The sequence below is a fragment of the Arvicanthis niloticus genome, chromosome 2 (genome assembly GCF_011762505.2).
Source record: "Arvicanthis niloticus isolate mArvNil1 chromosome 2, mArvNil1.pat.X, whole genome shotgun sequence".
Classification (NCBI taxonomy): Eukaryota; Metazoa; Chordata; class Mammalia; order Rodentia; family Muridae; genus Arvicanthis; species Arvicanthis niloticus.
This window is the reverse complement of record NC_047659.1, coordinates 15,471,817-15,489,942: the sequence shown is the minus strand read 5'-3', so window position 1 is coordinate 15,489,942 and position 18,126 is coordinate 15,471,817. Positions and strand designations below refer to the sequence as shown.

General features: G+C 37.8%; 2 protein-coding genes across 6 annotated transcripts in view; both read left to right on the top strand.

Annotated features, from left to right (window-relative positions):
- Positions 1-1,890: 1,890 nt before the first annotated feature.
- Zbtb6 (zinc finger and BTB domain containing 6) lies at positions 1,891-5,901 on the top strand. Its single transcript, XM_034496875.2, has one exon. The coding sequence runs from the start codon at positions 1,891-1,893 to the stop codon at positions 3,160-3,162; it is 1,272 nt and encodes a 423-aa protein (XP_034352766.1). The 3' UTR covers positions 3,163-5,901.
- Positions 5,902-8,116: 2,215 nt separating this feature from the next.
- Positions 8,117-18,126, top strand: part of Rc3h2 (ring finger and CCCH-type domains 2) — a 57,395-nt gene continuing 47,385 nt past the window's right edge. For 3 of the 5 annotated variants that reach the window (XM_076928653.1, XM_034496871.2, XM_034496874.2), the window contains exons 1-3: positions 8,117-8,363; positions 11,801-11,836; positions 15,835-16,131. In XM_076928653.1, coding sequence (XP_076784768.1) covers positions 15,901-16,131 — 231 coding nt within the window. In that variant the 5' untranslated portion in view covers positions 8,117-8,363; positions 11,801-11,836; positions 15,835-15,900. Of the gene's footprint in view, positions 8,364-11,800; positions 11,837-14,847; positions 14,869-15,834; positions 16,132-18,126 lie in introns of those variants that run through there. The other 2 variants (XM_076928651.1, XM_076928652.1) reach the window with 2 other exon arrangements.

Genomic DNA, 18,126 nt, shown 5'->3' with positions numbered 1-18,126 from the left:
AATGTGTAATCATTATAAACTGGTATTGAAGTTTGTTGTGTTTTGTAAATCGGCCGACCAGCCAAGGTATTCCCCGAGGAATCACCACCATGAGACAGGCCTAGTTACAAAAGGAAGTTTATTGGGGGAAGGGAAGGGGACCTGGAAAAGGGGTAGAGGCAGTGAAAGGAGGGGGTCAGAGAAGGCTAGAAAGAGGAAGAGCCCTGCAGGAAGACCTGGGGGAAAGAATGTAGAGTGGAGAAAGAGGCAAAGCAGACCTTATAGGCCAGGTTAGCTCCTACTTGGCAGGTGGCTATGCAAGCTGTTGCTAGGTAGCTGTTGGGCGGAGCCTAGAGGAATCGCGGACAAAGAGTAATCGGGAAGGAAAGCAAAGCAATGCTTTACTTTCATAAAGCCCCGTGTGTTTATTTCCCATCACCTAAGGAGAAAAATCCTTTAGGGGCAGGACACATGGTGTCATTCATAGCGACAGGCTGTTTAAAGCAGCAGGGTGAAGAGGATGCTATTGGAAAGAGGAGGGGAGGGCAAACAGAGTGATGGAGCTGTGTACAGAGGTTAGGGACAGGTTCTGATGGGACCTTGAGTAGCCCAGCTACAATATAGAACCCTGATGTCCCTTCCTTCGGCTCCGCCACTCAACACCTTGGCGGTTCCAGCCTTGAGCGCTCTTCACTCGCCGTTACCAGCTTCACAACAGAGCAAGAACGGCATTCAGGCGTTTTTCTGTCTTCCTTGCAGCGGAAAAAGTAAGGAAGAAAGAGCATCTCAGGATGTTCTTCCGGGGCGTCCAGACAATCTCTTTAAAGAATAAGGCTGGTTGACTCCGGAAGCGTTTCCTTCCAGGCTAAGTCCATCTTCCGGCCTGGGCTGCCGTTGCCGCGGAAGCCTCAAAGCCAGTTTTGCTAGTCGGTAAGTTAAAGTGACGCAGACATGCCGGGGGTTGAGGCTGAAGGACCACGCCGCGTGGGAGTACACCCCGCTGTGGCCTCAGCTCCAGCTTGGCGCTGCACCCGCCTGGCTGTTCGGGCCCTGACTTCGGAAGGCTGAACGTGGGAACTGTGTGCCTTGTTGGAGGGAGTTGGCAGGCAGGCGGTCTAGGATTCCTGTCAGCTCCTCCTGCTGTGTGGGCCCGTGTGCCCACTGTGTGAACACAGTATCTGGAGGAAAAGATTCCCTGGGAATCACGTTAGTCTCTGGTTTGGGCTCAGTGGAGCTAAAGCTTGAGTTGGGAAATGGAGCTGGAAGAGTGAATGTAATAGATAGGTAAATGGGTGTTCCTGTGTTTTAGCTGTACAGTGATGAACAATTTAACATTAAGGAACTGGGAGTATGAAAAACGGACCAAGATCAATCTATAAAAGGTGGGTTAGGGTGAAATCCTCAAGGAGTTTCCTTTTTAAGAAGGAAAGGCTGTCTAAAAAGTGGGGGAGATGATGGCTGATTTAATCATAAGAGCATTTTTTTTTCTTTCCTCCTTATTTTTAATCACAATGTTAATTTAGATGGGAATTTAAGAAAATTATTCGGAATATTTAAAGAGTGCTTTGCTAAAAGACCTGTTGGAAGTCATTACAATGACCAAGACTGGGGACTAGCAATAGTGGTGGGACAATTTGAAGATTGCAGTTTCTAAGTTAAGGGGTTAAGTGTACTTTTTGGTGTCACTACCGATTACTGGTATTTAAAAACTCACGTATCTTGATACAGAAATGCATTATGAGTTTCTGGATTTATAGATGGTGATTTGGGAACAGTTTCACTTCTAGTACTCAAAGTAGAGTTTAGGTCTTCATTTTTTCCAATACATGTTGGGAAGTGGGGGACTCTGTATCATAAAGCATTGCCTATCCAATATCAATGCTTGTGTTCTGTTTTGTATAGATTGTGGCCATGGCTGCTGAGTCTGATGTTCTACACTTCCAGTTTGAACAGCAAGGAGATGTGGTCCTACAGAAAATGAATCTCTTGAGACAGCAGAATTTATTCTGTGATGTATCGATTTATATTAATGATACTGAGTTCCAGGGGCACAAGGTGATCTTGGCTGCTTGCTCCACTTTCATGAGAGATCAGTTTTTACTCACACAGTCGAAACACGTCAGGATCACCATTCTCCAGAGCGCGGAAGTCGGCAGGAAGTTGCTACTGTCCTGCTACACTGGAGCACTTGAAGTAAAAAGAAAAGAGCTTTTGAAATACTTGACAGCTGCCAGTTACCTTCAGATGGTTCACATTGTAGAAAAATGCACAGAAGCTTTGTCAAAGTATTTGGAAATTGATCTTTCTATGAAAAATAACCAACACACTGACTTGTGTCAATCTTCAGATACAGATGTTAAGAATGAAGAAGAAAATTCTGATAAAGACTGTGAGATCATTGAAATTTCAGAAGATAGTCCTGTAAACCTAGATTTCCATGTCAAAGAGGAAGAAAGCAATGCATTACAATCTGCTGCAGAGACACTGACATCAGAGCGAAGGGGACTTCAGTCACCAGAGCTCTCAACAGTAGATGGTGGCTTTAAAGAGAATGAAATTTGTATCCTCCATGTAGAATCCATCAATACAGATGATGTAGAAAATGGGCAGTTTTCACAGCCTTGTACCTCATCCAAAGCAGGCATGTATTTCCCTGAAACACAGCATTCGTTGATCAATTCAACAGTTGAGAACAGAATGGCCGAAGTTCCTGGAAATACAAATCAAGGGTTATTTTCTGAGAATTCTGATGGAAGTCATGGTACAGTAAATGAGATTCAGAATCTGGATGAGAATTTTTCCTTGAGGCACCAGTGCCCCAGGTGTCCTCGGGGCTTTCTTCATGTAGAAAACTATCTGCGGCATCTTAAGATGCATAAACTCTTTTTGTGCTTGCAGTGTGGGAAAACATTTACACAAAAGAAAAATCTTAACCGGCACATCCGAGGACACATGGGTATACGGCCCTTTCAGTGTACTGTGTGTCTGAAGACCTTCACTGCTAAAAGCACACTTCAGGACCACCTGAACATACACAGTGGGGACCGGCCATATAAATGCCATTGTTGTGACATGGATTTCAAACACAAATCTGCTCTCAAAAAGCACTTAACCTCTGTTCATGGCAGGAGCAGTGGGGAAAAACTATCTAGGCCTGATCTCAAACGGCAGAGTCTACTGTGATCAGATCAATGACTTTTGAAGTAAACAAAATCTCTTTGTTAGACACATTTGTTTATAAAAATGCAGCATTTGTAGTGTGTCACCCTCCCCCCAATCTGTATAATTTATTTTTGTTCTTACATGTTATCCATTCTGAACTTCTAATAATTCTAAAGTTGTGAGTGGTGTGATTAAGTTTATGAGATTCTACGTTGTCTCAAGTATTATGTATTAGTCCTCTGTTCAGCAGTAATTGCAGATTCTGATTTGTAGTTTTTAGATAAGTGATTTAATGTTGAACTATATAGAACTTCAATGAGGTGAGATGACAAGAAAATAGATTTGAAAGCATAGTGTTGCACATCACTAGTAATCTTGAAAGCAGATAGGACTAGCAATTTTTTAAAATTTAACCAGTGTTCTTGAATTTTAACCAGAACATCAAGGTACTGTCTTAAACTAAAGGAGCACAATTCAGATTCACATGAGGCCAGCAGAATGTCCTTAAAATTGCATTACTTAAATGTCCAACAGAATATGTAATTAGACCCTTTCACTCCTTCCAACTCTTAAATTCTACTAAGAGTTCTTCAATATAACTTGTTTTAATCTGTGGTGATATAAAACTGGAATTTTGTGTTCCTTTTGATAGTTTTTAACCCAACATAATGCCATTAAGCTTGATTTATGTGTATATTAGCAAGTCAATATATATAACATAGTTGGATTAAAAACTCTGTGGCCAATGCAAGTATTTTCTTGGCATAGATTGGCAAGTTACTTTTCTTAAATATTCCACTTTCATCAAAGACATTGTTGTACTGTTTACTTAAGGTTTCTTATTTTATTTGTTTTGGTTTACATGCACTAAAATTGACCTATGTGGAATTACATTTCTACGAATTTAATTCATATCTAATTGTCTGCAATTGGGACACAGATAATTCTATCAGCTTCCAAAATCCCCTTATGCTGCTCTTTTGTAGTTCACTCCTTCCAACTCTAAATTCTGCTAAGAGTTCTTCATCAATATAACTTGTTCTAATCCGTGGTGATATAAAACTAGAATTTTGTGTTCCCTTTTGATAGTTTTTAACCCAACATAATGCCATTGAGTTTATGTGTATATTAACAAGTCATTACTTTTTTATTCTCTTTTATGTAATAATATTTTGTAATATTTGTGTAGCCCAGGCTGGCCTCGAATTTGCCTCAATTCTTGAGCATTGAGATTATGTCTGGGCCCTTTTTTTGTTTTGAATTACCTATGTATGCATTTTCTTTTCAAGCAGTCACCAGGTGAATAGTTTAATTTTCAAAAGCTACTAGAATTAGTTATAATGTCTCATTTGTATGAATATCTATACTATCAAAACTTTTGCCCTTACAATGAAGAACAAAATTTACTTCTGGGCAAATCCCCTTCCCTGACCATAAGAAGAACTCACTTTCAATCTGTCCTATTTCTCTACATAACTCAGCTCTGTGTAGAGTTTCTACTGTATTTAGGTTTTACTGACTCTTTTCTGTATTTTCACATGTAATATACTTTTACTATAGAAGAGTTTTGTGAAAATCATATAGATGTTATATATAATTTTTGTGATACTTTTGTGGGAATAATGCTCTACATAGAATTTTTAACTCTGGGAGAGACTTGAACGAATGTAAGTCTCACAGTTACTTTATGACCCAGGTTACTAGTTAATGACATGGAGCAGGTCACCTGTCCTTCAACTTTTCTTAATTTTATATAAAATAACTTTGATCTTCATAATTTGTATAATTATTTCTAAGTCTAAATTTCTACAAATTTATATTCATGTGAACAGAGGAGACATGTCTTTACCAACACTGCTATTTGAGTACTGTCTTGGAAACAGAACTTTTTTTAAGGTAAACATTTTGTTCCATTGGATAATGGACTGGTTCAGTGGCTAATTTCCTTTGCCACATGACTTAAGAATGCCTGTTATAATTGTGAACGTATTTCCCTCAGAGAAACAGTTTGTGACCAAAGTGCTTCTCTTATTTTTGCTTCCTGAATTGAATTTTGGAAGGGAGGGTTAGGGATGGGTGAAGAGGGTAAACTATAGTAAACAATCTACTATACTGTGTGTTTGGAACATTTTGATAGAAGGTGTTTTAAGTTTCATTCGTGCCTTGTAAGATTGTTGTAAAATCAAAATTCGTGAGCACTTTGAAAGTTTGCTTGTGGGGAGGGTGTTTTATAAAGTGGTTGTTATTTATATTATTTATTTCTATTACTTGGACAGATTGATTTCAAAACATTCCTAGGAGCTTGGCAAAGAGCACATGCCTGTAATTCCAGCACTTGGGAGATAGAGGCAAGAGATTCAATTCAGGGCCAGCCTTTTTTTATATATAGTTAAGTTTGAGGCCAGCCTCATATACAGGAGACATTGCTTTAGGAGAAACAACAAAAGGTAAAACAAACAAAACATTCCTGGGAGAGTATCTGTTTGCATGACATTTCTGAAAAATTCAGCAAAGTAGAATCTGTAAAGATATGTAGGTATGACAAAGTAAAGTGTAGCATTTATTCATTTTAAATACTTTTAGCTGTTTATGACAGAAAAAAGCTGTATGTTTGGGTTGAACCTCGTATGTACTGCATTTATATGTGTAAAAGATCTTGAAAAGGTAGTTGTTACTTTGTTGTAGAGAAAATCCTTTCCTTTTTTCATTGGATGTAATTATGTTTTTATGAAACAATAAACTGGAGGTGGGAATGGACAACTTTGGGCTTGTGTATTTCTATGATTTTTAAAAGAACCATTCTCTCTTTAGTAATGTTTTTTAAAATTGTGTGTGGGTCATGTGTACATATGATTTATTATATTTTTAGTTATGTGTATGTGTGTGGGCATATGCTTGCTAGCAGCTTTGGATCCCCTCCTGGAGCTGCAGTTACAGGCAGCTGTGAGCTGGGAACTGCACTCACAGTTGCTGTGCAAGGGCAGTCAGCTACATTAACCACCTGGCAATCTGTGAAGCCCAAAGACTCACTCTCTGCTGGCTATTTAATCATTGTAGAACTACCTACTGGGTTTATGTCTGTACTAAAAGGTAAATAAAGAATACCAACTATCTTAGAGCTTGTATTTTAGTGGAGGTAGAAAAACAATTGGTAAGAGTTTTGAAATTAATTAGGAAGCTGAGCCATGCAGAAATCTGATTTCAAGACCAGCCTGGTCTACAGAGTGATTCCAGGACAGCCAAGCCTATACATGTTTTTTGAGACCTGTCTAAAAAAACAAAATAGGGAAAAGAAGATGTGATTATTACTTTTAATGTTTTCCATATTTGGAGAATGTTTCCTATGTGAAATGGAAAAGTATATCAAATGGAAGTAGAATGGAAAATGTACATAGAATAGGTTAGGAAACATGTATATATAAAATTACTCATCACTGTCCAGCTGAAAATACAGAAAGGTGCCAGGTGGTGCACACCTTTGAGCCCAGCACTCCAGAGGCAGAGGCAGTCAGATCACTATGAGTTCCAGGAGGCCTGGTGTCCAGAGTGAGTCCAGGAGAGCCAGGGCTACACAAGAAACCCTGTCTTGAAACACAAACAAAAACAAAAAGAAGAAACCAAAATGTACACCTGATTGTTGGGAAATTTTCTTTTTTTGATTAGCATAATTGAATGAAATTATGAGTAATGAGTGAAACTATAGCTGGTATGGCTGCCAGGGGGTGGTAGTGCAAGGCTTTAATCCTAGCACTCAGGAAGCAATCAGATCTCCAAGTTTGAGACCAGCCTGGTCTGCAGAGCTAGTTCCAGGATAGCCGAGGCTAAGCACATACACAACTAAAACATTAAATGGTTGGGGCAAATGGATCTTTCACAAACTAAAAACAAAATACAAAAAGTAAAAAACCCTGATCTTTTCTTGTCTTACTAGCCAGAAGCTTTGTGTCCCTGGAGCTGCAGTTTTAAGAAGCTATGAGCTGCTGTGGTTATGGGGTGTGTGTGTGTGTGTGTGTGTGTGTGTGTGTGTGTGTGTGTGTGTGTGTCTGTGTACACAAATATTAGAGAGTTGGGTGAATTCTTGCTGTGCAACCCAGTCTATGTTCTGCCACAGCCTTTCAATTGCTGGGTTCACAGGGATGCACCATCACATCTGGATTTATATATTTAAAGCCTCATTAGAGAAATTTCTTTTCCATATTCTAATTCATTTACAGATTATTATCATGGATGTTGAATATTTTGTTTCACATTCAGTTGTACATCATTAACATAGGATATACAGTATCCACCTTTCAGGATTACTTTGATAAATAAATTAGTTATAAAACTAAAATACTTTTTAAATATTAGTTATCATACAGACTGGCATATAGTAGTTCGTAACTGCTTCTCTCATCCTTATTTTCAGTCTTTCTTCATTTATAAGAACATAAAGGATAATTCCTACCTTACAGGTTGCCTTAAGTCCTCTAACAAATATTGAGTTATAATTCAAAATCTTATAAATTTTGATCCTTACCCCCTTGAGTCATTTGGGATTTTAGATGAGGTAGGTGGGTTTGACAAACGTTTTCACTTTGTTCCTGGCTTTTGTAAACTGGAGAATTATTTCCTAATCTGGTTAGTAACTCACTACAAGAGAGTAAAGTAGGATATAACATAGATGTATCAGGTTCTGCTCTATGGATGATAAGTTTAACGGCTCAATCCGGCAAACCGCCTGGTTAAAGGCTTAGATGTGCAGGGAGTTTCCCATAAGGCCCTTCGGCTTGCCTCGTCCTCGCATCATCTCCCACAGTACTCTGGGGTTCCCTTGTCATGTGACGAAGGTGGCTTTCTTCTTCAGAAGGGAAACTGATGCGCAATTTAGGTGGCGGGGCCACTACGCTTTCCTTCCACTCCAACTCCCGGGCTTGCGTAATCTCGCGTGAAGCGAACAGTATCTTCTCGCGAGAGCTAAATCGGGATCCCTCCAGGTCCGCCTCCGTGGTGAGGAGGAGGAGGAGAAGGAGGAGGAGGAGGCGGAGGGAGGGAGGAGGAGGAGGCCCCGTCGCGGCCTTCGCCGCCGCCAACGGGGCTGTCCCTGTAGCTCCCGATGGAGTTTGAGGCCCTGAAACCGCCGCCGAGCTCTGCCCCGGCGAGACGAGGCGCCTCCGTCGCCGAGCCGCGCCGTCGCGGGGCCCCCGGGAGCGGCCCTTAGCGACCCCGCCCGGGCCCCTCAGGTAGGGCGGGGGCGGGCAAGATGCGGCTGGGGCCCTGGCCCCGCTGCCCGGTCCCCAGAGGTGGGGCGGGGAGCTGTCTCTGCCCGGCGGCCTGTGCACGGTGGCCGCCGGTACCCCGAGGGTTGGGGAGCCGCGGGCCGCACCTGACACGGCGGAACGAACCCGGGCCCCGAGGAGGCCCCTCGCTCTGGTAGGGCTTTTTGATGCGAAGCGAAACGCTCAAATGGCCACCTTTCTCCGGCACCGGCTGAGGGACGCCTCTGACCACTGAGGAGCCCACCCGACCGGAGGCCGGCTTCCTTCTTTGCTTACCCCAGTTAGGAAGAGGGGTTTTCGAAGAGGTCCCCGAGATCAGGTCCTGTCCTAGCGTTTCTTTTTCAGCCCCCGGGCTTACCGAGACCACAGCGCTGGGATGGTGGAGGCGATCTGACTGGTATAAATAGGGACCCTGGCCAAACAATGCCCAGGGAGGGCTTAACCTCCCTGGAAGGAGATGGCTGGACCTGGGTATGTGTGACTAGGAGCGATGGCATGAAGCACAGCCAGGGAATTCTGCTATAGCAGAATTTCTTTCCTCCTTCCTATTTTCCTTGGGGGAGCCTCGTAAGGAGACTCTTCCACCATCTTAGGAGAATGGTAGAAAGCATCTTTGTTTCTAAGAGAAACAGCTGTACTTTTCTCTGTCTTTAGGAAGGAGATAAGGGTAGCTGTCATTTCCATCCTTGAAATCACCAGAGTTTTAGATATTGGCAGACACAGCCTTCACACCAAAATAGTCTAAAGTAATCACAGACATTAAGTAATCAAATTCAGTGATTCTCAACCTGTTTAGATTTTTGTTTTAAGTTCCACCTGGGTCCTCTTACCTTAGGAATTTCTTCTCACCTTGACCCACTGTAATTAAAGTTGACTTTTATATCCCAAATTTAATCTGTCATATTTAGTAGTCACACTTTAAAGTTCCAGTAAAAAGTTTGAGTTAACCAGAGAAAGATAATAATGACACACTAAAGTGGTATTATTTAACGGAAGGAAAGAAATGAATGTTTTATTTGTTCCGTCTAGTCTCTTTATGGTTAAGTTGTATACACAACCTAAGACTTGGAATCATTAACAATGGTTTGTAGATTCCTGTTTCTACCTTTTATCTGCTTAAAAAACTACATCATTGTTCTGACATCAACATTCATGTCTTAAATTGTTTACTAACACAGTTCTTGAAAAACCAGAGGCTAGTTCATCCTATTAAAGGCTATTTTCCAATATTGTCATTGTTTTTGTTGACTTGGTGATTCATGTTTCCCAAATTTCAGAGTTTGGAAAATTGCTAGAAGGACAAAACGCTTAATATATTTTCTAGTCTTGTTTAAAGAAGACAGGTACCATAATTAAACAGGCTTTTATTCTTTGAGAATTGAAGTCTAAATTCATTAGTGGGGTCTTTGAATTACCCCCCCTGATCAGTTATTGTTGTGTTAGGATGATATACAAGAAGACTTAACGTTCTTGTTCATGTTTTCATTAATTTAGTTTCAGTGTTTGTAATTTGCTGCCTTCCTGTTGGCAGAGGCATTATTTTCTACACTCAGGATTTTATATTTAAAACTAGAATCTGTACATTATGTGATGGGTAAAAATGCTATAAATTTGTTTTTAAATAAAAGGTTTGTTTATTTCATTTTTTGCTTTGTTCTTTGAGACAAGATCCTCCTCTACAAGTAGCTCTGACTGTCCTGTAACTCACTGTGTAGACCAGGCTGACATTGAACTCACAGAGAACACCTGCTTCTGCCTCATGAATACTGGGACTAAAGTTGTACACCACCATCCCTGACTTAACAAGCTTGTAATAAGTTCTTGCTCAGTTTTGCCTTTACTGAGTTGAAATTTCACTTCCTAGAGATGGAAAAGGGAAGTTTATGGTTAAAAAATAAAGTTAACTGGAAATTAAAAATGAATTTCACCCTGTATCATGAGTGTTGTTGATTACATCTCTGTGAGTTTTCTGATAGTATTAAATCCTTAAGTGTGACTTTTACCTCAAATTTTCTAATAAAAATCAGATCTTGAGTATTATTTTACTACTATTTGTAACCTAGATTTACCTGTACTACCTGATAGCCACATATGACAGTTAAGGACTTGAAATGGAGCTAGTGTAATTTGAAATGTGTTGTTAATTCAAAATATATACTATATTTCAAAGACTTAATGGAAAACTTTATAACATTTTTATATTTAAGTTTTTACATGATTACATATTAAAATGATATTTTACTTAAGTTATATAAAATATACTACCAAAATTGATTCGGCTATGGTTTTTACCTTTTTTAAAAATTTGAAAACCAGAAATTTTTTTTTGTTGTGTTTTTTTTTTTTTTTTTAATTTTTTTTTCAAGACATTTTTTTTTTTTTTTTTTTTTTTTTTTTTTTTTTTTTTTTTTTTTTTTTTTTTTTTTTTTTTTAATGTGTAAGCCTCGAACTCACAGAAATCCACCCACCTCTGTCTCCTGACTGCTGGGATAAAAGGCATGTGCCACCACCGCCTGGCATTTTTTTAATTTTTTGATTCAGGGTCTCATTCTAACCCAGCCTAGGCTGGAACTCTTTGTAGCCTAGGCTAACCTTTAGCTTGCCAACTGTCCTCTTGCCCTGAACTTCCTTATTATTTAAAGGAGTCAACTGTGCAGTGACACCATACATACATACATGTGGAACCCAAAACTTTTCCAGTTTTTAGAGTCAGTAATAAAGATAAGGTTAGACACATGGTGGCACAAGCCTTTGGTCCCAGCACTTGGGAAGCAGAGACAGGTGGATCTCTGTGAGTTTAAGGACAGCCTGGTCTACAGACACATGGTGGCACAAGCCTTTGGTCCCAGCACTTGGGAAGCAGAGACAGGTGGATGTCTGTGAGTTTAAGGACAGCCTGGTCTACAGATTGATTTCCAAGACAGCCAGGCTACAAACAGAGAAGAAAAGAGAGATAAAGTTATCTAGAGGCAGAATACGTAAGTTAGTTCAGTCTTGAAATATTTCACATCTTGCCATCACTAAAGAAGCATAACTTTGTTACTTAAAATTGGAAGCTCTATTCCTATTAGAATGCATTGAAAGTTCTATCTTACTTTAAAAATTAGATTCAGCCCCTAATTTGAAGAGTAAAATTTGATCTCATCCATTTTATAGATTAAAACAAAGCAACAGTTGTGATACAGCTCCTTTTTTTCTCAAAAATCTCTTACTTGAGTGCTGAGCTGTAGAGTTTGCAGGTAATTTACCTTAGCTTTTTTTTTTTTTTTTTTTTTTTTTTTTTTTTTTTTTTTTTTTTTTTTTTTTTGCTTGTTTTTTAGGTTAAATCTTACATTGTACTTCTGATGCTTTTAGTATGATTTTAAATCTAAAGCTGTATTTTGTTTTGTTTTGTTTTGCAGTACCGGGGATTGAATTTAAAGCTTCACAACCCTTAGGCAAGTGTTCTATCACTGAGCTGTGCGTTCGTTCTTGAACAAAGCTAATTACTTCATGTGTTCTATATGAGGAAGTATCAGTGTGGTCCATTATAGTACTCAAATGTAAATAATGATTGTTTAACAGAACCAACCTCTAGGTGTATATTTTTATAAAGAGAAATATAAAATATTGTTACACTGTTATGTTTTACACATAAAGTAGTGAAAAGGGCATGTATACTCTATTCTGACTTTTTGAAAGTGTCATGATCCTGAGCTGACAAGTAACAGAATATGTAACAGAAAATGAAAGTGTTTAGCTAGTTTGCTGTTTATTTTGGTAAAGAAGTTTGTAATTTGCATCTATAAGACAAGTCTGTTACTCTTTGTATATTGTGAATTTGGACTCATACCAAGGAACTTATAGCTTGGGAGTCTGAGCCTGTTTAAGGTTCTTCCTCTAATTTAGTGTTTCTCCTCCTGTACTTTATCTCATCCCTTTTCAGTACTAGGTACTGAAATTAGTTAATACAAAGTGAGAATGTTTTCTCAGTCTCTGTAGGCATCTTTGTAATTCTTTGTAATTCATTTTATCTCAACTTGAAACGTGGGAAGTGTATTTAGGGATAAGTGCTTTACTAAGTAGGCACTATAAATGTTAGCAGCAATTATGATATATCCATTGATTCAAATAAGTCATTGTTAAAATATATCACTATAAGCCTAAAAGTTCTATAAATTAATATACTGAGCTTTTCATTGTTTATTTATATGCTTTTAAAACTATAAAAATAGTAAGAGGCTGGACATATAAAAATAATAGGCTGTGTGGTAGTAGTGCAAGCTTTTTAGTCCCAGTACTCAAGAAGCAGAGGCAGGAGTATCTCTTGAGTTCAAGGCCAGCCTTGTCTATTGCCCAAGCTTCAGGCCAGCCAGGGCTGTTGCACTGTTTCAAAACCACAAATTTGGATAATTGTAAAAGTATTTAGATAAGCTTAAGAAATACCTTTTAAATATAGAGAATTGAAACTCCTATGTCACTAAATATTTTAATGGTTATTCATGTTTTTATGTTTTAGATAAAATGTTCATTTTTTTATTTGAGTAACTTAGAATTTATTGACCATAATACTAAAGAAAATTATCTTTAGGAATCAATCATATCCTATAAAGAAAGTTTAGTAAGTTTGCTATCAGAATCTGTGATATAGCAGGGGGAAAAATTGACAGTATGGTCAGTTTCATTTAGAGGTGTTCTTTACATTTTACAGGCATTTATTTAGTTTCTAATATGAATTAGTATTAAAATCTCTTGTCTAGATAAATATATGTGCGTGTGTGTGTGTATGTGTGTGTATGTGTGTGTGTATGTATATGTATACAGGCATATATTACAGAGCTGTCAGGTGCATCTGGAACACTGTCCCAGTGGTCTTAGAGAATTAAGGAAAGGGTATTCTTCGTTAGCCAAGCAGTTTATGATACCCTAAATCAGTAGAGTCAGTGTTTCAGCATAAATATCTGTCTAGCAGAATACCAGTTTATGTTATTAATTCAGAGTTCCAGTTGTAGATTTAAATGAAATTCATCTTTTGCCTGGTTTTATAATTCTGCAGCCAGAAAATAGAAATAGAACATCAAATATGTTAGTTTCAAAAAGTATTTGCTCATCTGCTTATTGGCGATCTCTGTAGTTGGTAGTAGGCTAAAACTGGTTTTAGATTGGTGGCTCTAAGTAGTTTGACAGTTGAGGATAAAGTGAAAAAAAAAATTTATAACTTGACAAATTTGAATTGCTTAGAAGTAAATATACTGTTAATATATAATTTTTTTCTTCATTAGACTGTTCAGTAAAGATTTGTACATTGTATGGGATGCCTGTTTGTATATTAAGACCTGTAATTCATGTTTACCAAGTACATTTTAAAATCTTTTTTGTTGTTGTTGTTAATTTTTTAAAACGTTTTTACTTTTTAATTTTTTAAGACACGTTTTCTCTATGTAGCCCTGGCTTTTCTGGAACTTGCTCTTGTTCAAGGATGGCCTTGAACTTACAGAAATTCCCCTGCTTCTGCCTCTGAGTATTGAGATTAAAAGCATGTGTCACTACTGCTTGGATTAAAAAAAAAAAAAATTAAATGCTAAAGCACTATAAAGGCCACTAGAGTTTTCATTTGACTTTTGGGTTCTGGGGAATGCTTGCTGTTATGTCATATGTTTCTCTCTTCTGATGCTGACTACTCTTTGTAAGCATCTAGCATTCTGCACATCTAATATATTTTGTAAACATTTGTATGAAGTAAAGTATTTGGTGGTTTAATTAAATACTCTGATTTGTTGTTTTTCTGATGGCCTTTGTCAGACTAACATAAGTTTTGAGTTGGAAAATATTGAAGAAGTATGAGTTATAAGTAATGTAGTTTCAATTGTGACTCTTGCTTTACTAAATACTATACAATTACTGAACAAACAAGAAAATACATGTTTCTCTTATAGTTATTTTTCTGTGTTTGTACTATAATCAGTGCAAAGATGAACATTTTATATTTTGGGTTTTTTTTTTTTTTTATGCTTAGAATTATTGCAAGACAATGGTATTTTATTTTTCTAGACCAACTCTATTGGGCCTGACAAGTTTTGGAAACAAAGACATATACCTTTGTCCAAAGTATTACTATGAACTATGACAAAAAATTTTAGATTTTTTTTTTGCATTTTATTTTGTAGGGGGTGAGTTGCATGTAGCCATCTGCATGTTAATGGACAGTTTGTGAAAGTTTGTTCTCTCTTTCCACAATGTTGGTCCCAGAGATAGAGCTTGGGTTGCCAGGCTTAGCCATATATACTTTTACCTGTTGATCCATCTTACTGTCCATAGACAATATTTTCTTTCCTTTTGTCATTATTCTTTTTTTTTTTTTCAGTTATAGACAACATCACAGTCGTTATCACAGTTATCACAGTTATCACCGTCGTCTGTAGATTTTCAGTAACTCACTAAGCTGAGGCACATCTTAATGTATCATAAACTTCCTCCTTCAGATGCCAAGGTGACATTTTACAGTGAAGTGTAGTACATTGTTTTGATGGTTGTGGTGCTAGGAATTGAATCAGGGCCTCCTGCCTGCTGAGCAGACTGAGACAGAGCTACATTCCCATCCCTACAGTATTATTTATGTCAATAGTTTCTGCAGCTTACTAGCTACTAAGCCATATCAATATATTTTAAGGTAGTGGTTATCCAAAGAAAACACTTCAAACTTAAACAGTCCAGTAGTTTGTGTTCTTTGTTTTTTTTTTTTTTTGTTGTTGTTTTTTTTGTTTTTTGTTTTTTTTGGTGTGTGTGTGGGGGTGTATTTGTTTGCTTGTTTATTTAGGTCTTTCAACACGGTTTTACTGGGTAGCCTTGGCTATCCTGGAGCTCACTCTGTAGACATACTAACCTTGAACTGACAAAGATCCACCTACCTCTGCCTCCTAAGTGCTGGTATTAAAGGCATGCGCCACCACTGCCAGACATAGTTCATGCTCTTAAATAGAGAATGGGGGGTGGGAGGTGGGGGGTGAGAGATGGTAAAGATGCTTATTACCAAGCCAGATGGTCTGTATGCTCTGTCCTCAGATCCCACATGGTGGAAGGAGAGAACTTATTAGCATGCATACATGGCACACATAAGCCCACATATGTACACATAAACACACACTCATACAAAATAAAACATTAAACATAATAAAAAATAGAATGTATTGGTCACTAAGAAAAATATAAAAAAGTTTTGATTTCTATTACATGAACAACCAGTAGAGTTTAGTTGAAAGGAATAGTGTTAATTGTCTCTGGGTAAATTTGCAAAATGTACTTCAACATATAGTTTTGTTGTTTATTGTTATAGAGACTTCTAAATCTTATATTTAGAAATGTTTTAGATCCTGGAGTGGTGGTGGTTGATTTTTTTTAACAGTTAAGTGAATGACTAATAAATATATTGTTAATTCTTGCTTTTGTCCATTTGCAGCTTAAAAAACACTACACAGCAAAATAATGATCTGCTAGACGGCTAACTCAAGCATCAGCTTCCACAATGCCTGTGCAGGCAGCTCAATGGACAGAGTTTCTGTCCTGTCCAATCTGCTATAATGAATTTGATGAGAATGTGCACAAACCTATCAGTTTAGGTTGTTCACATACAGTTTGCAAGACCTGCTTGAATAAACTTCACCGAAAAGCGTGTCCTTTTGACCAGACTGCCATAAACACAGACATTGATGTGCTCCCTGTCAACTTTGCACTTCTTCAGTTAGTTGGAGCCCAGGTAAGTGTCCAGTATTTTTATTGGTTTATTATATCAGTTGTAAAAATTAGTTCATCAGCTGGTGCAGAGTATATTGAATGGTAGTTGAAACCTAAAAGGTTTATTTACTTTTTGTGATATATTTCTACAAAGATTTTTCTTACTGCTATAAATTCTTAAGCAAAATAATGAATCTCATTACAGTTATATATTTCTTTGTTCTGGCTTCAATACCAAAGTCAGAATTTAGCTATTTAAGTACTTCGGTAGTTGAGAAACTTATTTGTATATGAGTCTATCAGTATTTATTTGTTAAGTCATGAAAAGAAATAAAATCAGAGGTTTAGATAGAAAAAGAACTAACTAAATCCCTTAGATGGAGGTTTTGTTGGTCTTATTTGTAACTTCAGTTGGTTGATCTTATTATCAAGTAAAAATTCTGTACAACATCTTATGCCCCTATATGTTGTGCAATGATTATTCTATATTATATAATTTTACTGAATCATAGCAAGAACAGGTTTGATAAACAACTTTGATGAGGGACTGTTGTATGGTACATATGAAAACAAATATTCTAAATGTTATTTCTGCTTCTTAGCTCTTTAGGTACCAGTTACCCCTACTTACAGATGAGGAGAAGATGAAATTTCATACATGGCATAGTAAATGTTAAGACAGAAGTAGCCTAGCCTGGTGGCAATGCTTGGAAACTCAGCACTTCAGACAGAAAGATAGAGTTCGATGCCATTCTGGGCTACACAGGGAAACCCTGTCTCAAAACTGAAGTGAAAGAAATAACATCTATAAAAAAATAAGAAAGAAACAAACCCAAAATTAGCTAAAGCAAGGAGTTTACTGTTTTATAAGAAAATTTCCTGGTTTATTTAGCAAGTTTAATAACTCACTGTGTTCATTTCTTTAATATCTTGATAGGTAAAGTTCTCTTTTTAATGCTTAAAATCTAATTTCACTGTTTAGAATTTTGCTAGTAATTCTGTAACCAGTAGATTCATGGCTTAATTGGCAGCATACTTTTTTTAATGGGTCATAAAATAATGCTATCTCTTGCCAAAGTTGCACTTTAAAATCTAGTAAAATGCGTACTTTTTTGCAATAGTGCTAGCTACTGCCTATCTCCTATATAGCTCAGGCAGTCTTAGTTTCCTTCTGAATAAATGTGTTATTTTAATATGTAAAAATAACCTATGGATCTGTTCACTGTAACACAAATCTTTTCAGGCTCATCTCTTCACTATCTCTACTTTCACTGGTTTCCTGACCAGTTCTTAGATATGTTATATATATTAATGCATAGGGATTTTCAAAATGTCTTTGCCTACAACAATTCTTGGCTCTCTACTTTCAAGAAATTACAAATGTTGCAGTTCTCTAGGAAGTTTATTATGACTACACCAGTAAATTGCAACCCTCCTCCAGTTGTTCTTGTGTGAGTGTGTCTATCCATGTATGTATTTGTAGATACCGATATGCACAGCTTTAAATCCTTATCTTTATTTTTGTGTGTCTCTGCCCGTGAATGCCACATGCATACAAGTACTCCAAAGAGTGTGGGAATGCCTTGAAACTGGAGTTACAGCTATTGAGAGTTGCCCAACATGGGTGCTAGGAACTGAACTTGCAGCATCTGGGAGAGCTGCAAGGGCTCTTAACCACTAAGCAATCTCTCCAGCCCTCTCCATTTCTCACTTCATTTACAGCTGCCTCTCCTCTCCTCTCCTCTCCTCTCCTCTCCTCTCCTCTCCTCTCCTCTCCTCTCCTCTCCTCTCCTCTCTCTTTCTTTCTTTTTGAGACGGTTTCTTTGTATAGCCCTGGCTGTCCTGGAACTCACTCTGTAGACTAGGCTGGCCTCGAACTAAGAAATCCGCCTGCCTCTGCCTCCCAAGTGCCGGGATTAAAGGCGTGCGCCACCACTGCCCGTGCATTGTATTTTCATTAATCACCTTCTAACAGTATTTGTTTATTGGTTTATTGGCTTGTCTCTTCTCTTTATAG